This window comes from Manis pentadactyla, chromosome 14 (assembly GCF_030020395.1).
Source record: "Manis pentadactyla isolate mManPen7 chromosome 14, mManPen7.hap1, whole genome shotgun sequence".
In the NCBI taxonomy this organism is placed as follows: Eukaryota; Metazoa; Chordata; class Mammalia; order Pholidota; family Manidae; genus Manis; species Manis pentadactyla.
Genome location: NC_080032.1, coordinates 30,185,805 through 30,205,046, shown reverse-complemented (window position 1 = coordinate 30,205,046; position 19,242 = coordinate 30,185,805). Strand labels below are relative to the sequence as shown.

The 19,242-nt window shown below is 50.4% G+C and overlaps 1 protein-coding gene across 1 annotated transcript; it reads right to left on the bottom strand.

Annotated features, from left to right (window-relative positions):
- Positions 1–128: 128 nt before the first annotated feature.
- On the bottom strand, positions 129–16,597 carry ANHX (anomalous homeobox). Its single transcript, XM_057491879.1, has 9 exons — positions 15,378–16,597; positions 13,309–13,436; positions 11,164–11,287; positions 9,822–10,035; positions 9,220–9,337; positions 7,795–8,087; positions 2,824–2,971; positions 1,010–1,094; positions 129–755 (listed from the first exon to the last, which is right to left on the bottom strand). The coding sequence occupies exons 1-9, from the start codon at positions 15,624–15,626 to the stop codon at positions 669–671; spliced, it is 1,446 nt and encodes a 481-aa protein (XP_057347862.1). The 5' UTR covers positions 15,627–16,597; the 3' UTR covers positions 129–668.
- Between the last annotated feature and the right edge of the window lie 2,645 nt (positions 16,598–19,242).

The following is a 19,242-nucleotide window of genomic DNA, read 5'->3' as shown; positions in this document are numbered from 1 at the left end:
CTGGATGTCCATCAGCAGGGTACGGCTGCACCAATCCATGCACACTCATGTTGTGAGACACTAGCCAAGGCCAGACAAGGACAGGTGTCTGGGACACGGCTATGTGAATAAAGCTGGGGCAGTCCAGAACATCCAACTTTAATGAAATACAACATTGTTTAGAAAACACAATAAATGACAACCTCAGGGGACACCCTGCAGCCCCCTGCCCAGGCCACTCTAACTACAGTTACTTTGGAAAAGGGCCCAGACACAGACATGTCCAAACGCTGCCCATGCCTCACTCACAAAGTTACCCAGGTAGAGAAGTCTGGCCTTGTCACGGGGTCCGTGGTAGGGTGGCCAGCAGAACCACCTTCTCTCTCTAGAAAGGCCTTCCCTGGCAGGAACCCCCAGGAGTTCAGCTCTGTAACCTGCCACTGCCTGAGTGAAGTAGACCCACTTTTGACTTCTGATTGGATGAGCGTTAAATGCTCCCCCAACACAGGGAATTGGCAACCAAACTATGTGAACATGGCAGGGGGCTCAGTGCCCTCAGTGCTCTCAGTGGAAGCCCCAGGGAACTCTGGGGAAGTGCTCTTTCAAGTCCGGACGCCTGTAACTCGCGGTGAAAGGCCAACGCCCACAACTGTTGCCCTGGAGCAGCGGCCGGGCCCCTGGGGGACAGCTCAGCCCAGGCTGCTCCCTGAAAGCTCGAGGAGCATCCTGGCCCCCCAGAAGGCATCGCTGGAGGCCTGGTCATCGGGCCACTGAACCTGGAAAGCAGACACAGCATTACACGCGGGGTCACTCTCTGCCTGGGGCACCTGGGACCCCAGCCCTGGGAACCTCATCTTCTGGACTCAGTAACATTAGCCTGAAACACGCGATCCCGGCTGCCATTCCCAATGTCCCGCCTCAAGGTACCCAGGCCCTTGTACATCTTTGCTGGTTTATTCACTCCAAAGGCATAAGCGGAGGACCCGGGAGTGAGGAGGGGAAACCCACACACCTCGCTAGAAGGCCTCACCTGGCTGGAGGGCAGGGGCTGGCTCAGCTCCACAGCAGACACAGGGCCGGGGAAGGTGTCTGGGGCTGGTGCCAGTCCTGGGGGGCTGGAAAAGGGATGGTGTCAGGACAGGGCCTGCCTCAAGGGGGCAACTGGGCACAAGGTCCACCATGTAAGCAACATGCTCTGAGAGTTCTCAGCACATCAGGAGCCCTTCCGAGTCCTGGATGCTACTCAGAAAGAGTCTACTGCCACAGGGCCCTCAGGTGCTGAAGGCTGCTAGAAGGGCCGATGTAACACCTCCAACAGGTGGCTTGGGTGGGTCAGGAGATGTTGGAGCAGGCTCACAGAGAAGTGGCTGGTGAGCAAAAAAGCAAAGGAATAGAAGTTCGAGATGAAGGGACAGGCCTGGGGGCTGTGAAGGCGAGAAGAAGCCATTAGGATCAAGTCAGGGCGAGAAGCAGAGAGAGCAGGGAAGCAGACAGGTATGGCCTCTCAGGACAACAGTCTGACAGTTCCTTTAAAAAGCAAATACACACCTTCCCTGTGACCCAGCCATTCCAATCCTAGGTGTACACATACCCCAGAGATGCAAAGGCAAGTGTGCAGACTGATCCATTTATCTGGGAATGCTCACAGAAGCCCCAAACTGGGAATCCCAAATGCCCACCAGCAGACCAGCCACACCAAGAAACAGGCCTCAGGAATAGAGAGGAGTGCACTTCTGACCTAGCAACAGGGGGAAACTCAAAGTAGGGAGCCCAGGGAGAAGCCAGAATAAAATTTTTAATTTAAAAACTTGCATGTACTGTATGCGTTCATGCAGCTAAACAAAGCATGTCCACAGTCCTGGGGGTGGCAGGAGCAGAGGTGGGCAGTAGCATTCACGGCTTCATGGTGGGTACCCTGGCCACACTCAGCAAACTATCGTTTGTACCATCTGCCCTTGTGGGTTTACAAGTGCCAATTTGTACCCCAATAAAGCTATTTTTAGGAAGGAATCAAGTCATCAGAGAACAGGGATAGGCTGAGGCATCAGTGTGCACAGACGAGGTAGCCAGTGGATAGGTCTGAAGCCACGAGGGCACCCTGTGGTGGCGTTGGCTCCATCATGGCTTCTGGTCATGAGTGGAAAACTGAGTCCATCAGCATGGACTCCAATTTCTCACCATCTGGTGGTTTTAGCAAGCAGAGCCTCTCACTTGGACAGCTGCTCCTCTCTCTCTCACATTCCCCTGTAATTCTGCCCTCGTGGGGAGACAGCCTTCAGATTCCATATTATGGAGACCAAAACCCCCATGGACCTGGTCGTGGTGGCCCGTTGCAGACCTCGTGTCCACCAGAGGACCCCCTGCCTGTCACACTCCTCCATCCCTCCTCTGCCTCCTCAGCGTCCTGGCTCACACGGCCACAATCTACAGCACTTGCACTGTTCACAGCCATGCAAACCCCCTTGCAACTAAAATTTACTATCTAAAATCAGAACCTTGACACTGCTCAGAAACTCTGACAGCCTTTGTGTGGGAAAAAAAGTAATACCAAAAAGAGGCTGCTGGGGCCCAGAGTGACCTCAGGGAAGAGGTGAGGCCTGAGCACCATCCACAGGATGGATGCCCATGTCTGCTCTGCCATTTCCAGTTGGTTCTTTCAGCTGAGTGCAAAACTACTCTTTTCACTGGACAGACGCAGGCCAGTGGAGACATTATAGTTTCCAAAAACCCGTAAGGACAGGAATCAATTTGCATAATCTGAGATGGACACCTATAAACAAGGCACCACCCTGATGGTGGTCCATGGAAAGTGTTGCCTAAGCCCTGCAGCTCTGTGGAGTTTACCTCTGGGGGAGGAAGAACTCAGGAGCCTCCGATGGGGGCTGTGTCACCAGGAAGCTGCCCACCTGTCGTTCTGCCTGGCCACTGCTGCAGCCTGGACCCAACTCCAGGTATGTCCTCTGCAGGTTGCTGCCAGGTGGGTCAGTAAATCCTGCACGGAAAGAAATTGCACAACCCGACAATAAGAAGAAACACAGTTTGCAGCAGCACGCCAAGACCTCCACAGAGACAAGGGCTCCACCCTTCCTAACTAAGGAAGGACCGGCCTCTTCAGCCTTCCAGAAAAAAAAGCCAAGTCAAATTTTGCTGATTCAAGTTCTGCTTTGTCATTCCAGGCTTCATGCTGGCCTCCACTGCCCCCACATCCACTGCTGCTCGGTAAGGAAGCTGTGAGCTGCCCACAGGCTCCTCAAAGGCTGGGCCTCCAGCCCTGGGCCATTTTCATTTTTACCTTTTACCATAGGTTCCATCACAATTTTGTGGAGGTACAAGGTGTCACTACCTTACTCTGCACCTTCTCTCTACTTAAAATGTTTCAGAGGAGAGATCGGGAACAAGACAGGGATGCCCACTCTCCCCACTGTTACTCAACATAGTACTGGAGGTCCTAGCCACGGCAATTAGATAAGACAAAGAAATACAAGGAATCCAAATTGGTAAAGAAGTTAAGCTGTCACTATTTGCAGATGACATTATACTGTACATAAAAAACACTAAAGACTCCACTCCAAAACTACTAGAACTAATATTGGAATACAGCAAAGTTGCAGTATACAAAATTAACACACAGAAATCTGTGGCTTTCCTATACACTAACAATGAACTAATAAAAAGAGAAATCAGGAAAACAATTCCATTCACAATTGCATCAAAAAGAATAAAATACCTAGGAATAAGCCTAACCAAGGAAGTGAAAGACCTACACCCTGAAAACTATAAGACACTCTTAAGAGAAATTAAAGAGGACACTAGCAAATGGAAACTCATCCCATGCTCCTGGCTAGGAAGAATTAATATTGTCAAAATGGCCATCCTGCCCAAAGCAACATACAGATTTGATGCAAACCCTATCAAATTACCAACAGCATTCTTCAACGAACTGGAACAAATAGTTCAAAAATTCATTTGGAAACACCAAAGACCTGAATAGCCAAAGCAATCCTGAGAAGGAAGAATAAAGTGGGGGGGATCTCGCTCCCCAACTTCAAGCTCTACTACAAAGCCACAGTAATCAAGACAATTTGGTACTGGCACAAGAACAGAGCCACAGACCAGTGGAACAGATTAGAGACTCCAGACATTAACCCAAACATATATGGTCAATTAATATACGATAAAGGAGCCATGGACATACAATGGGGAAATGACAGTCTCTTTAACAGATGGTGCTGGCAAAACTGAACAGCTACATGTAGGAGAATGAAACTGGATCACTGTCTAACCCCATACACAAAAGTAAATTTGAAATGGATCAAAGACCTGAATGTAAGTCATGAAACTATAAAACTTCTAGAAAAAAACATAGGCAAAAATCTCTTGGACATAAACATGAGTGACTTCTTCATGAACATATCTTCCCGGGCAAGGGAAACAAAAGCAAAAATGAACAAATGGGACTATATCAAGCTGAAAAGCTTCTGTACAGCAAAGGACATCATCAATAGAATAAAAAGGTATCCTACAGTATGGGAGAATATATTCATAAATGACAGATCCGATAAAGGGTTGACATACAAAATATATAAAGAGCTCATGCACCTCAACAAACAAAAAGCAAATAATCCAATTAAAAAATGGGCAGAGGAGCTGAACAGACAGTTCACCAAAGAAGAAATTCAGATGGCCAAAAGACACATGAAAAGATGCTCCACATCGCTAGTCATCAGAGAAATGCAAATTAAAACCACAATGAGATATCACCTCACACCAGTAAGGATGGCTGCCATCCAAAAGACAAACAACAAATGTTGGCGAGGTTGTGGAGAAAGGGGAACCCTCCTATACTGCTGGTGGGAATGCAAATTAGTTCAACCATGGAGGTTCCTCAAAATGCTCAAAATAGAAAAATGCCATTCGACCCAGGAATTCCACTTCTAGGAATTTACTCTAAGAATGCAGTAGCCCAGTTTGAAAAAGACAGATGCACCCCTATGTTTATCACAGCACTATTTACAATAGCCAAGATATGGAAGCAACCTAAATGTCCATCAGTAGATGAATGGATAAAGAAGATGTGGTACATATACACAATGGAATATTATTTGGCCATAAGAAGAAAACAAATCCTACCATTTGCAACAACATGGATGGAGCTAGAGGGTATTATGCTCAGTGAAATAAGTCAGGCGGAGAAAGACAAGTATTGAATGATTTCACTCATACGTGGAGCATAAGAATAAAGAAAAACTGAAGGAACAAAACAGCAGCAGAATCACAGAACCCAAGAATGGACTAATAGTTACCAAAGGGAAAGGGACTGGGGAGGATGGGTGGGAAGGGAGGGAAAAGGGTGGGGAAAAAGAAAGGGGGTATTATGATTAGCATGTATAATTAGCATGTGGGGGGGGCATGGGGAGGGCTGTGCAACACAGGGAAGACAAGTAGTGATTCTACACTGATGGATAGTGACTGTAGTGGGGTATGGGGGGGGTACTTGGTGAAGCGGGGAGCCTAGTAAACATAATGTTCTTCATGTAATTGTAGATTAATGATAACAAAATTTAAAAAAATAAATTTTTCAGAGGATACTGCCAGAGTATCTTCTACTCTTTATCAGTGTGGGGTTGACAGCCATTCAGGAGCAAAGTGAATTGAGAAGGAAGGTCCATTTCTGACCTGAGCTTACCAGGTGGTACAGCTAGCATATGAGTCCCTCATTTCAGACCCAAAACAACAGGCAGTCTGGGCCAGGCTCACACCATCCTGCCTCCCATCTGCCAGATCAAGCACTTACAGCTGGCCAGCTGTCTAGACCTTCTCAGATCAAGAAGCTTCCTGACCACTAGGTGTATGTTTCTGCTTCCCACTGTTTCTTCTTTTCTGCAGAACTTTAAAGATACTCTGAGGCACATTAAAGCTTACATGCTAATCTGAACATTTGGGTTCAAACATAATAGATCAATGGGTTACATCTTCTTCTTCGGAGAGAAAGAGAAGTAAAATGCCATAAGCCAAGGACAAAGGGAGTGTCCAGGGAGGGGTACTCGGCGGGTGGGAGAGGTGCGTGGTCCTTGAGACTCAGAGCACATGTCCAGTCCTATGGTGGGAGAGCATCTGAAAAGAATTGGGGTACAGGGAAGGGATGATATCCCTGTACTGAGGGGGGACAGTGCTCAGGCATCAGCAGGGAAGCTCACCAATCCCCAGAGAACATCACCCCTCACGTGCTGGACCTGGTATGGAGACCACCTCCTCTCATCCCAGTGTGAAGCTGGCCAGTGACCACCCCACTCCAGCCTTGCTAGCAAATATGGCAGGCAAATGTGAGTCTCCAGCGGTGAAAACAAGCAAACAAAAAACAGCAAGAAATGAAAGGCCAAAGTGATGGAACTGAAAAGCTGCCTCCAGGGGGCTGACTGCCCAGGCCCCTTCCTCTTTCTGGCCCTTTGTCCTTCTCTAATCAAGGAAAGGCCAGAATCCACAATCTCATTACTCCCACCTTCAGAAAATGAAGCACATTTTTGAAACCTTTAAAGGAAAATACTCAGAAACATACAATATATTGAATCTATAAAAAGTAACATGATGTATGATGAACGGAAAACCCAGAGACAAGAGAAAAGAGCTTGGAAATCTCTTAGAACATGTTAACTGTCAAAATAAAGTATTGCAAGACTGAGTTTAAGAAACCCCCAAAAGCACATTGTCAAATTTCACAACACCAAAATTAAGACAAACTCCAAGAAGAAAAAATAGATGGTCTGCAAAGGACTAAACAGAATCCCATCAGACTATCAAAAACGATGCTGGACACTACAGACGGCAGAAGGTCTTCTAAGGAAAAGTATATAAAACTCAGCATCCTATGCCTGCCAACTGATTAATCAACTGTGGGGGAAGATTAAAGACAATTTCAGAACATGCAAGGACTTGAGATTTATTTCACAGGAACCCTTTCTTGCAAAGCTGATGGAGGACATTCTTGAATATAACAAGAGTCAGGAAAGAAACAAGGGCTGCAACTCAGGAAACCCAGGAGCAAACCCCAGGCGGCAGTTAAAGGAGCTCTCAGGGTGATGGCTGCACCCAGGCCAAGGGAGGCTTTACTTGGATGGGAAATGGAAGAAGTCAGCTCCCAGCAGCCAGTCCTCAGAGGGTACACTGGCAACACTGAAAGACGTCAAGGATGTGGTAAGAGCAGACAATGTAAGAAAGATAGGCCATTAGAAACTCCAAGAAAACATGTGTATGACCATAGAAGACCAAGAAATTTAGGGGATGGGATGGATTCATCATGCCCATATTCTCCTTACAAGGCGGGATTTCACAAGATGCTTTTTATTTGGTGGACAAAATATATATCTGAATATAAATTCCCTGAAGGTACTTACAGCTACCATGGTAACTAAGAAAGAAACTAAATAATGATGTTTGTATCATGGAATGAGAGGGGAGAAGTAGTGGGTCTCAGAAGCTCTACCCTCCTCTGCTGCAGCATGTGTTGACAGGTAAGTGAAGTGAGCTGGATTACTAAGCACAGGGGTGGTGGCTGTCTCATTTAATTTTAAGTCTTTCTTCGCTACCTTGTTTTTTATTCATATTCATGTGTTATTTTGCAAACTAAAATAAATGAGAACTATCTGGATGGTTGTGGGAAGGGCTTCTTTTCTAGCACCACTAGGTTCTGGGTCTAATAAAATACAGGAGTTTAAGCAGAAAGTCCTTGCCATTCCCACACTTGTGCCCCATTAAACAAGACCCAGGTAACTGCAGCATCTGATGCAGAAACTCATGGTCTGTCTGGAGCGGACCCACCTGTGAAGCTGGGCTCACCAAAGGTGGCAACGGACACAGACATGGTAGCATCTGCAGGACGCATCATGATGTCCATCCCATGATCGTGGACCAGCTGCTCATTCTGGAAGGAAACTTCCCTGGAGGATGCCATTGCAAGAGACATCAGCAATGACTTCGGGGCAGCCAGAGATGGGTCCAGCATGTCACTGCTTGCAGTCAGAGAGTGGAGGCTAGAGCCAGGGCAGACTTGGGGTAAGATGACAGGACTGTGGTGAGGCTCCTCCCGGTACATCTCACCACTCTGCAGAGACCTGGGAAACAGAGCAAACACCATCCCTTGGTGGGCAGCTGCTCCCTCAGGTGGGGCAGTGGGGCCTGGGAGTTTGGGAAAATGGGTTCCCAACTCAACTCAGCCAGTGAAGAGCCCACCACATTCCTAAAACTGCTGCCTTCACTGTTCTTCCTGTGGCTGCAAGTGTTCTAGAGACAATTAAAAAACACTATCAGTGGAAACCTAAGAAACATCAGCAGTTAATTTTCAAGAACCTTCAATGAAGCATTGTTTTACAGTAACTGAAAGCTGAAAATGATTAGAAAGAACCTAATAATTGAGTGAATAAATAATGGTTGGTCTTATGTGAATATTACTAGTTAATAATAGTTCAAAGAGTTACACTCCACAAATGCTCAGTGTCTCAGATTGTGCTCCTGGACCTTTATTAACACCCACAACCATCATCTTTGCAATAACTTGTATGACAGGTCCCTCCCATTTCACAGGTAAGAAAAGTGAGGCATTGAGAGGTCACAGGAATTTGCCTAAGTTCACACACCTGGACACAAGGTGCTAGGCCCAGGTAGTGCCATGAGAGATGCTAATGTCACAACACTAAAGAGAAAAAATATACACAGCTTGATGGTTACACAAGACACAGGCCTCCCCTGCATTCAGACCTAGTCCTGCTGAGGGCCCGCACTTCCCTTATCCTTACATCAGGTATGTGTCTCATCCCAGGAGGAGCACAGGGTGATGGAAAATGGTTGGACAGTGCCTACTATGTAGTAGAAATTCAAGAAATGCTGGCTGCTACTAGCTGAAGGAAATACAAACCATACAAAATATTAAAAAGAAACCACAGGACAGTGAGGTTTGCCTTTAAGGAGGCAGGTCTGAATGTTTTCCTGTTTTCCCCATTCTCTAAAATATACATGGAGTCAGGCTGTAAGCCAGAATCTGGGAAGCCAAAGCGGGGTTCTCGACATGGGCTCTGCCAGTGGCTCTCCTGCCCCTGGGGTCACAGCTCTCTCTGCTCTCAGCTGTCACTGTCCTGGGCCCAGTGTCAGCCCTGGCATTCCCATTTGCACTCTAGGCCTGGTCTCTCCGACAGACGAAGGGGGAGCTGAACAGGGAGATGGTCCCATGGCCTGTGAGGACGGCAGTACCTGGAAGCCAGTGGCGTTGGCATAGTCTCATCTCCAGAGAAGTCCTGGGCCAGGACCAGCGGCTCCCAAGGCCCACGGGTGGTCACTGGGGACTGTGCAGGCCTGTTTTCCTCACCTCCTGCAGAAAACCGGCCAAATGAGAGGGGAGGCTCAGAGTCCAAGCCTCCTTCCCAACAGATGAAGAGCCACCCTGTTAGCTGTATAAGTGTCACCACTGAATTATCCCAATATTCTTTGTTTCTCCCTTAATCCATTTTTGGTCCAAACAGCAATCCATAATTAAAGGCTGCCTTTAATACTAGTACTTGGCTCTCCTCCCAAATCTCACTGACTCTTGGACCTGTCCACACAGGACCTGTCAATGCAAAACAGTGACTGCAGCTCCACCCAAGCCCATCCTGACGGCAACCTGATCCTCAGCTTCAGTGATTCCTCCCACTGGGTGAGGTCCTAAATGAGCGAACTAGAGGCAGAAGAAGGGGGGCTATCCCTGTAACATGAGTGACCCAACCTAGGCCTGGCCCTAGACACAGGATGCAGTGAAAGGGGTGACAGAAATGAGCCCCTAACCACAAGAAGGCTGGGACCCTCGGGCCACTCACCTGACCACTGAGGCCTATCCACACACCCAGAGCCAAGGTGATGATCTGAGGGCTGCGGGGGGTTCAGACCCTTCTCCCAGGTGCTGGAATCCTCTGTAGTGCCCTCTGGGACTGGCTCCAAGTGCTGTAGAAAGGCCCTTTGGCGCCGCCGGTAGTTGGCAAACCAGTTGTAGACCTGCTCTGCGGTCAAGCTCGTCTCTGAGGCCAGGTTCTCCTGCCCCAAAACGACACAACCTCTAGCCCTGCTTCCCTGAGCCGCAGGGGTGCACAGGGGCAGCCCAACAGCGCGTCCATCGAAACGGTGTTCTGAGCCCGGCTTGTCTCTCAGAGAGCCCACGCAGGCCCTAGGGGCACTTAACTGCCTCCATCTGTGCAGCCCCAGCACGTCCTCCGGCCGGTCTCCTCCCTCGCGGCCGCCATGGTCACCAGAGCTGGGGAGGAATCGGGCCGCACAGAACTACCGCCCGGCGGGGAAGCGCCTTGGCCGCTGACCCATACCCGGGGCCAGGCCCTTTCCTTCCCCAGGAGTCAGCCTCAGGCTCCGCTGTCCAAGGACCACAGCACAGAAGCTCTGTGAGAGGCCAGTGGAGCTGAACGGGATAGGGTGGGCGCGGGGACCCCAATGACTGGACCTAGATGGAGGCGGGCGCAGGAACACCAGCGACTAGAAGGGGACCAAGGCGGGCGCAGGGACCCCAAGGGCTGGAATGGGACGGAGGCGGGCGCGGGGCCCCTACGAGACCCCTGCCGTCGGGACCGAAACTAGGTGGGTGGAGCAACCTTCTAGATTGAACAGGCACCAAAATAGGAAAGAGCATAAGCTCCTCTTGGGAAAGCTCTGCTGAGTGGATGGGTAGAGAAGAGGGTGGGCAAACACAGGAGAACCTGCCTATTGGGTAGAGCAGACACGTGGGTGGAGGACGCAGGCCGGAAAAGAGCCGCGGCAAACTACCCTGCCGCTTGGGCCCCCACCCCGGGGGCGCTAAGCCTCCTTCCTTCCTGCACCCTGGCCTTGGCAGGTACTGAGTGCCGTGGGCGTCCGCTTCTCCCACCCTGGAAGCTCAGCGAATCCAGAGATTCGAATCTCCTCACCCTAGTAGGCCGGCATGGCCGCTGTGGGGTATTAATGGCCCCACGTGAGAAAACTAAACACTCCACGTGTTCAAGATTGACTGTCATGAGCAGCCAGCCAGTTATCTCCTGTCCCAGAAGTCAAAGGGAGGCGGCGCCCTGGCAGAGCGGCACTCCAGAGATGGTGAGGGTGGCCTAAGGGTTGAGTCCCCTAAGGACTTTGGTTCAGCTACGGGGGATTTTGCCTGGCCCCACTGTCTTCTGCTCTTACCCGCTCAGCCTTGCTGGGGTTGGTGCTCACGCCCGAGGCAAAGTCGTGCAGCTTCTGGCGAACTTCTCTGGGGAAGTTCCGGCTCTTCAGGCCATCAGGGCAGAGGGAGGGGGGCGGTGGGTTCCTGGATGAGGACAATGTTGAGGCGGTTACAGACATCCCTTCTGGATGCACTTCATGTGCTCCCAAATGCCACACACCCCTCGGACTTCCTCTCATCTCACTGGTGGCCTTTCCTCGCCCCACTGTGCACTGCAAAGTCCCAGGCGTCCATCTTCTGAATGGCAGAGGGGCTCAGAGTGGGCTGGGCCCTTACTCTGCTCCACACTCTCACAGGGGTCTCCCAGAATTTCCAGTACCACTCACTGAGATGCCAAAGCTGATCAGCAGCCGATAACTGGAAGCTGGATGGTGAGGCTACTGAGGTGGGTTATTCTGTCCTCTTTACTGTTGTGTATATTTGAATTTTTCCAGAAGAAAGTAGTGACATGAAAACAAATAGCACCTGCCTATAAAACACTTGATGTCCAATTATCAGTTGAATAAATCCCTACAGATGTCAAAAATGCATCCCATACATCCCACAACCCAGGTGGAGCTTGATCCCCTGTTCTCCAAACCTTCCTCCAACCCCAATCCTGTGCATTTCGGTGAGAAACCACCATGTTCCAGGCAATTGGGCCAAGAGCCCTGGAGTCTGCATTTATTCTATTTTTACCTCCTCTAATACATCCAACCCATCAGTCAATCATTCAGGATCTGTTCTGACACACCCTTTCTCCAGTCAATCCGAGACTTCAAGGACTTCTTGCCTCTGCTCTGGCAATGACCATCTGCTGTTAACTCCACTGCCACCCCTGTTCCATGCTGCCAGGGACCACCATCCCCATGCTCAGGTCTCTCCAAGCATGTGCTGCAGCCCCCTCCCCACAGCAAAAAACCAGTGTGTCACAGTTCTTAACACTATGTCTGTCTAGTGCTTCTTGCTCTGAAATAAGGGATCTACTTGGTTTCCTTGTCTACTGTCTGTCATCCACTCCCAATGTCAGCTCCAACAGCGTCCAGCAACCAGGAGCATCTTCACAGAAATGGCAGGCTGGGCCCCAAATCAGGGGGACTGCTGAACTGCACTCCAGCAGGCCATCAGCACCTATATAGAGGGACATAACTACATCCCTGAAGACCCCAAGGTTGATTAACTGTCAGGTTTGAGGTCACATCTCACCCTATTTAGTAGGCACCATGAAAAAGATTCTCTGGTCCAAAAGGAATCCATCTCTTCTTCCAATAACCAGGCCATCAACCAGGCCCCACCCATGTCTCAGGAATCCCCACCATTTGGGCTGTCAGGAGATGGAAGTGATATTCCCTCCTGGCCAGTGAGCACACCCAAGATTAAGAACAAAGGCTCTACAGTCTTAGTGTCTGGACTGCAATTCTGGCTTTGCATCTCTCTGAGTAACCCCAGTCAAGTCACTGCCTTTCTGTGCCTTTGTTTCCTCATCCGTGAATGGTGATGATAGTAATAATAATTGGCAGTTGTACCATTTCCTAGTACCGGTGATGTCACGGTGGCAATTACTAACATCTATATAGTGTCTATCGTATGCCATCTTCTAAGTACTACTTATATCTTATCTAATGCTCACAGCACTCCCATCTCTCTTTAAAAGGTCCTGCAGCTCTGCGGGACGGAGCTGAGATCCAGGCTGTGGCCTGCAGAGCCTCACTGTGAGAATCTGATGACTGTGCTGGGCATCTTCCACAGGAGAGGGATGTGGGGGTGGCTGGGAGTAAAGTCAGGGTGCCCACATGCTGGCTTCTTCCATGCAAGGCCGTCACTGGTAGGTAGGGGCTCCTGCTGCAGACAGAACTCTGCCTGGGTCCCGGGATGGCTCCCTCTCCTTGCCCCCAGGCACAGGAAGGAATGCACCCCATGGTGAGCTGAGCGGCTGGAGGGCACAGCTCTGTGTAGGGCACACTGGCTGATGTTGAAGGTGTTAGCTTTGGACTATTACTGCTTTGTCTGACTTTTCCTGCCATATCTCCCTGCCTCTGCTGCACCTCAGCCCTTCTGTGGTTTGGGACATAACACATCCCTTGGGAACCCCAGGTGAAAAGCAAAAATAAAGGGCAGCAGCCTACCTCTTCCTGCAGCGGAACTTCTGCACCGGGGTCAGCACAGCCACACCCATCTTCTTCATGAACAGATGGTAGTGAATGTCATGCCAGAGCTGCACCAGCTCCTGGCTGCCTCCTGGCACCCGGCAACTCTGCTGACAAAAGCCTCCTGAGACCAGGCTGCCTTCGCCCACCCTGGAGCACTGCCACGTGACCCACCCTGACCCCTGGGAAGCTGCTCATTGATGTGCCAAGCAGCGAGGGCCTGAGCCAGCTGACCAGTGCACCAATCTCCCACCAGGTACATTCTGAGCTAAATGGAATGAACTGATCCTAGTCTGTGCCTGGTGACAGCTTACTGACCTAGTGTGACTTGTTCACATAACCACACTTTGGAGATAGCCAAGGATGTTTGGCATTGGCAACCCTACCAACACAGCCCCCTGTGGTCAGTGTGCATGGTTCTGGCCTTTAACTCCAGTGTTCTTAGGACCATCTTAGCAAGGGAGGTGCTCAACATCATTGTGCTTTCTCTCCACAACACCTGAGAAAGCCCATTTTCCTGGGCTGTGACTTGCAGTCTCCTACCAAGATGCAGCCATCCATCTAGGGCACAACCATCAGGGATCCCACATGGGAACCCCCGTCTGCAAGACACGGCCTCGGGAAATGCCCTTTCTTGGTGTGGCTTTCAACTCTCAGCTCTGTGTCACCTTTGCAGAGACATTTCTAGACCATCTTGACAGTTTATAATCACTCTCCTGTGAGTTGTTCAACACCGATGTAATCCACACACTTCATCAGTGATTGCCTTCCCTGCAGTTACTACAGCTCTGCACATTGCCTTGTTTGCTTCATCCCTTTATGCTGATGGAGTTGAAAACTGAATGCCCCTTAACTTGGTGATTTGCTGGGTGTTGTGGATTCTGTAATAAACGAAACTGAGGTGGCTCCTCCCTCAGAGGACTTGCAGTGCAGTGAGGGGCGGCAGATGAAACAGACTGAAACATAAATAAGATTCTAATTAGTAACTGAGAAAGGAGCTGTAGGAGGAACAAAAGGCTATAATGACACTACCTAGATGGGTTGACATTTAAAGCAGAAACCAGAAAGGTCAGAAGGCACCAGTCACAGAGAGCTGAAGGAATGACACATGCAAAAGTCCTGAGACAGAGAAATATCACACGAGTTCTAGGAACAGCAAGGAAGCCAGTATAGCCACTGGGGAGAAAGCAAGGGAGGGTCTGGAGAAGACAGTGGGGAGCAGGCAGGTTCTGGGGCACCTGCACCAGCCACATACCATGATAGCACCTGCAGTTTGAAACTTTATGGCTATGTGAACAGGAACAGATCAAGGAGGCAGGGGAGGACCTGGGGAGAGTGGCCAGGAGGACGCCACAAGGCTTGCAGTGGATGGAATGAAAACAGAGCTCAGAAGAATTGAGTAACCTGAACCTAACCTCAGTGTGAATGACACATGCTCTCTACTATGGGTTAAAAGAGGGAAAACATCCCCAAATCTATTGGAAACCCTCTGAGCCAGGTACATTTTGGAATTCAGAATTTCTCAGATTTCAGGAAGTAACACAGGAATATACTGCATGATAAGCACCATCCCAGTATAATCTGTGGCAGTGTCCTGCCATACAAAATAGCAGTATTTATGTATGAAGATATACCACAGCCACATTAAGTCAATAAATAAAGACCATAAATAGCTTCACATCCCTGCAGGTCTGGTTTTGATGCCAAATGGGTTATGGTTCAAAGCACCACTAGATGAGTGACAAAGATACTCTTGGTTCCAGAGTACTCCATTGCAGACCTGTGGCTAAGGGACTGAAATCCTGGGTCTGTTTAACTGTCTCACTGACTGGGATGCCAGATCTCCAAGCCAGGACCCAATATGCAATACAGGTTGGGTAAATGGGTAATTTTGGCTCACGTTACTAAGCTATTTAGAACTTGTAATGAGAGAGTGGTCCATCCTGGCTTCGTTTATAGCTCTTGCTGGCTTCTGGGCATTTCTGTCATTTCAGGATGGTGGTGGCCTCTGCACCTCTCTCTGTACCCCTCCTGCAGACCAGTCCTACCTTCAGCAGCTGGCAGGCAGCCTGGTGCTGCTCCTGCTGGACCAGCATGCGGGCGCACATCAGGGCCACATCTGCATTGTCCAGGAGATAGAGGTGGAGCTGGCTGTCCAGCATGGCTGTGACTAATGGCTGCACCTGGGCAAGGTCATCCTGAAGGTCCCGGCACAGCGTGCCTGCAAGGGTCACCAGCTCCACCAAGGGTGGGCCGGTGCCCACACTCCCTCTCAGCAACTTCAGGAAGCTCTGCATCCTGTGTCGTTTTGGGCCCCTCTACAAACAAGACAACAGTTATGAGAACAGCTACACTGACCAAATGCTGACTGCACATCAATCCTCAGACCATATCTACAAAGCCCCTCCTGCCACAAGCACTTGTAACATAGGAAAAAGCCAGGGGGACATTAGATGCCTGTTAGAATTTCCTTTTAATCCCCCCAAAACATCCTTTAGTCCTTGGTTGTGTGCCAAGACAGATCTCAGTGCTATCACTGTGGCAGTTCATCTCACTCCTCTGAACTGTTCATCTCTGGCCTGGGGCCCCAGCTGCTGGTCCTCCCATAATGGCCCCCACAGTCTTACAGCTGCTGGTCCTCCCATATGAGACCCACAGTCTTATACACATGTGGTACTTGTATCTTGTTTCACTCCTTCTCTGGGCTCAGTGGGGCAAGGGACCATGTGTCTTAGGGTCATCAGATTTCCCCAGAATCTGACAAGATGCAGGCCAAGGCCTCTCAGAGCAGTTAGAAGGTGCCCTGAACCAGGGGCCAGGCAGCAGCCATTACATTCCTGTAAAGAGGACCCATGGGGCCTGCCTGAGCAGGACTAGCAACATCTCGTTTTAACTCTTTTGACTTTGAAAAATAAAATTATATTTGAAAAACACAAAGATTTAAAGGTTGCCCTAATAAACAAAGTTACAAAAAGGCATGAAGATTTGTTGGGCCTCCGCCTCACCGACCAACACAGAACCGAAGCATTTTCCCGCTGGGTAGAACCTGGATGTCATGTAGGCCTACCTCTCACTTAAATCATGGATGGGGAAACTGCGGCCCAGAGTGCATTAAGGGACTGCCCAAGGAGCAGGGCCACCTCACCCTGAAGTCTGAAGTACATGCTTTTGGTCTTCGGATCCACTGTCCAGCCCTGAAATCCTCCTCCCCACCAGACCAGTTCGGCTGCCACACTCCCTCTCAGCGCCAGCAGCCTCCCCCGAGTCAGGGTCTCCTCCTCCCTCACCCATAGCCACCTGGTTAGGAAGCAAAGCCTCTCCCCAGCAGAGTTCCCTCCTGACCTCCCAGAGCTTCTGGGGGCTGCCAATTCCACCACCTACAGCAAGGGAGGAGGGGGCAAATCACAAGGGTGGCTAACCTCTTCCCAGAGGCCTTCAAGGGAAGCTCTGTGCCATCCCATTACTCTCACACAGGCCACAAAGACCCCATGGAACTAAACAAACAATTTGGAGAAAAAAAACATACATACTACTAACAGTGACCACAATGACAAGGCTATAGGTCAAGTTTTAGTTTGGCCCTTCCTATGTGTATGAACTTCCCAATTTTCTATCATGACCATTTAAAGGGATACTAAATATTCTCCATGAGCCTCAGTACAAAAAAAGAAAATCAGCCTGGTAATAGTATACTGCAGATAGTCTGTTTGGTAGAGCTGACTTTAATATGGTCCTTAGAAACTATTGATAATCAGGTGGTGAAGAAAAGTTAAGATTTTTGTTCAAAGGCAAAGTAACAAAATGAAAACAATCTGGATTTGTTTGGGGTTTTTTTGATGGGGGTATAATGGGTTTGATTTTGTTTTTCAGAAGCATTTGTTTCTCTTTCTTCAAATGTTAAAATCTACCCAACACCTTGCAATCTGGTTACATTGTGATTTCTTGCACTACATACCATTTTCTTCCGCCAATAAAATGCATCCTTTTATTAAAAAAAAAAAAAATTTTGCTGGGCCTCCCTGTGTCGGCCTTTGCAGAGCTTTGCCTCCCTGACCTTCAGAAGGTCATTCCCTGGTGGCACTAAGTCCCCCCTTTGCCAGGTGAGGACAGCCGCCTGAGAGTTAAGGTAACTTGCAAAGATGCCTGAGTGGGAAGCCTAGCAAGCTGGCTGGCTTCAGTGTCCAAGCACAAAGCCCGGATCCATTATACATCAAAAGCCCACTTGGCTGTCCGACCTTCTATTCTGCCCCTAGCCCATAGGTTATACAGGTAAACTATGTTAGGTTGGACTTGGCTTTGTGAATTCTCCTTTTTTATACAACTCTATGTATATACATACATTTTTTAATGCTGAGAGAGACTGCTTATTCTGATACTTAATCTGGCTAGTACCACATGCCTATTGCCTAGTCCACGTGCATGGTCCTGCAGAGTCCTGCGAACACCTCCCCACCCGGGGTACGTTTAGGCAGCATGCCAGTAATTGCCTTTTCAAACCTAACACCTTTATCTCGAAAGTCCTCTTACTCCCGTGGGGCAGACGCCTGGTATCGAAGTTAAACGGTGGAGGTATCGGGCAAGTACATTTTCAGTTGACGCTGCCAAATTGCTTTCCACAAAGGTGCCTAGGAGTGTGCGTGCTCCCGAGAGGGCCTGGCCAGTTCTAGTTCTTTCCACCCCTGGGGTACTTAGGGCCCGCGTTTCTCCCCTCGCTATGGGCCACAGGATCTGACTCTGCGCCCCTCCAGGGGGCCAAACTCCACATCTTCGACGGGGGCCTACCGCAGCTCCGCTCGGGACCCAAGTCTCTTTCGGCGCCACCTCCCCAGCCACCTCAGGACCTGTGGGAAGCAGGCTCCAGGCAGGGCTCACGCGGACGGAACCCAGACTTCAAGAAGTGGGCTCTTGGGGCATCAGAACACTGAGGGTACCCGGCTCCGGCAGGTGAGGGGAGGAGGGAGGGGTAGGTAGAGAGGGCAGGCGGCTTTGCCGGACGTCCTGACCCAGGCACCCTATCCCAGGCCGGGCTGGGCCCAGCGCCCGCGTACCTTTTGGGGCGCGCTGTTTCCCAGCCGAAAACGAGGTTCCTAACCCAGAGGCCCGCCCCACCGCCCCGACTTACCGTCGCCAGGCCAGCTCCCCACTTCTGAGCTCGCTGGGCGTCACACGTGCTCTGCCGACACCGCCCCGAGCAGGCTCAGCGCGGAAAGCGAGTTCGCTACAAAGTATCGAAGTCGCGGCCAATCCGGCAAGGGCTCCGCCCGACGGCCGGCCTTTGGGCTCCAGAGCCTTCGCCCCTGCGCCTCCGCTCTTCCTGCGTAGGCTGAGGCCAGGGGCTCTGTGGTCCGCCCACCCTCAGGACCCGGGAGGTGGGGGGGCCGGGTTTCTGGGAGTGGTGAGCTGTGGAGGTCCCCGCCGGCAGTGGAGGAGAGGGGGCCACGGCCCCCACTTCCTTGTAACACGGGCAGCAGGAAGCTGTGACCCTTTGCTGACCCACAGCAACTGCCTTGGAGCTTAGTGGCGTTAAGCCCAGCTGGGGCGCAGCTGGGGGGCGGGCATCCCCGGGCTCTGTGGGACCCGCCCCTGCGGAGGAGGGGCCATTCCAACCCAGACCCCAAGGTCTTGCGATTCCGGCAAGTACCCTGCGGAGGGCGCGGGGCTGGCGGGCCTAGGAGGGGCTCAGCCAAGCGGCGCTCTCACAGCAGCGACCTCGACACAGGGACCCTGGGCGTGCACGTCGGCGCATAGTAGACAGATCCTTGGGTTGGGCCCCTGTTCTCTCTAACTCTGGTCAGAGAGGAATTGGAAACTGAGCTCTGAGGCTTATTTTACACGGTAAGCTGGAAGGAGCCCTAGAATTGAGGGACCAAGGACTCATAAAGGGTGGTCAACGTCTTGGAAAGAAAAAATATA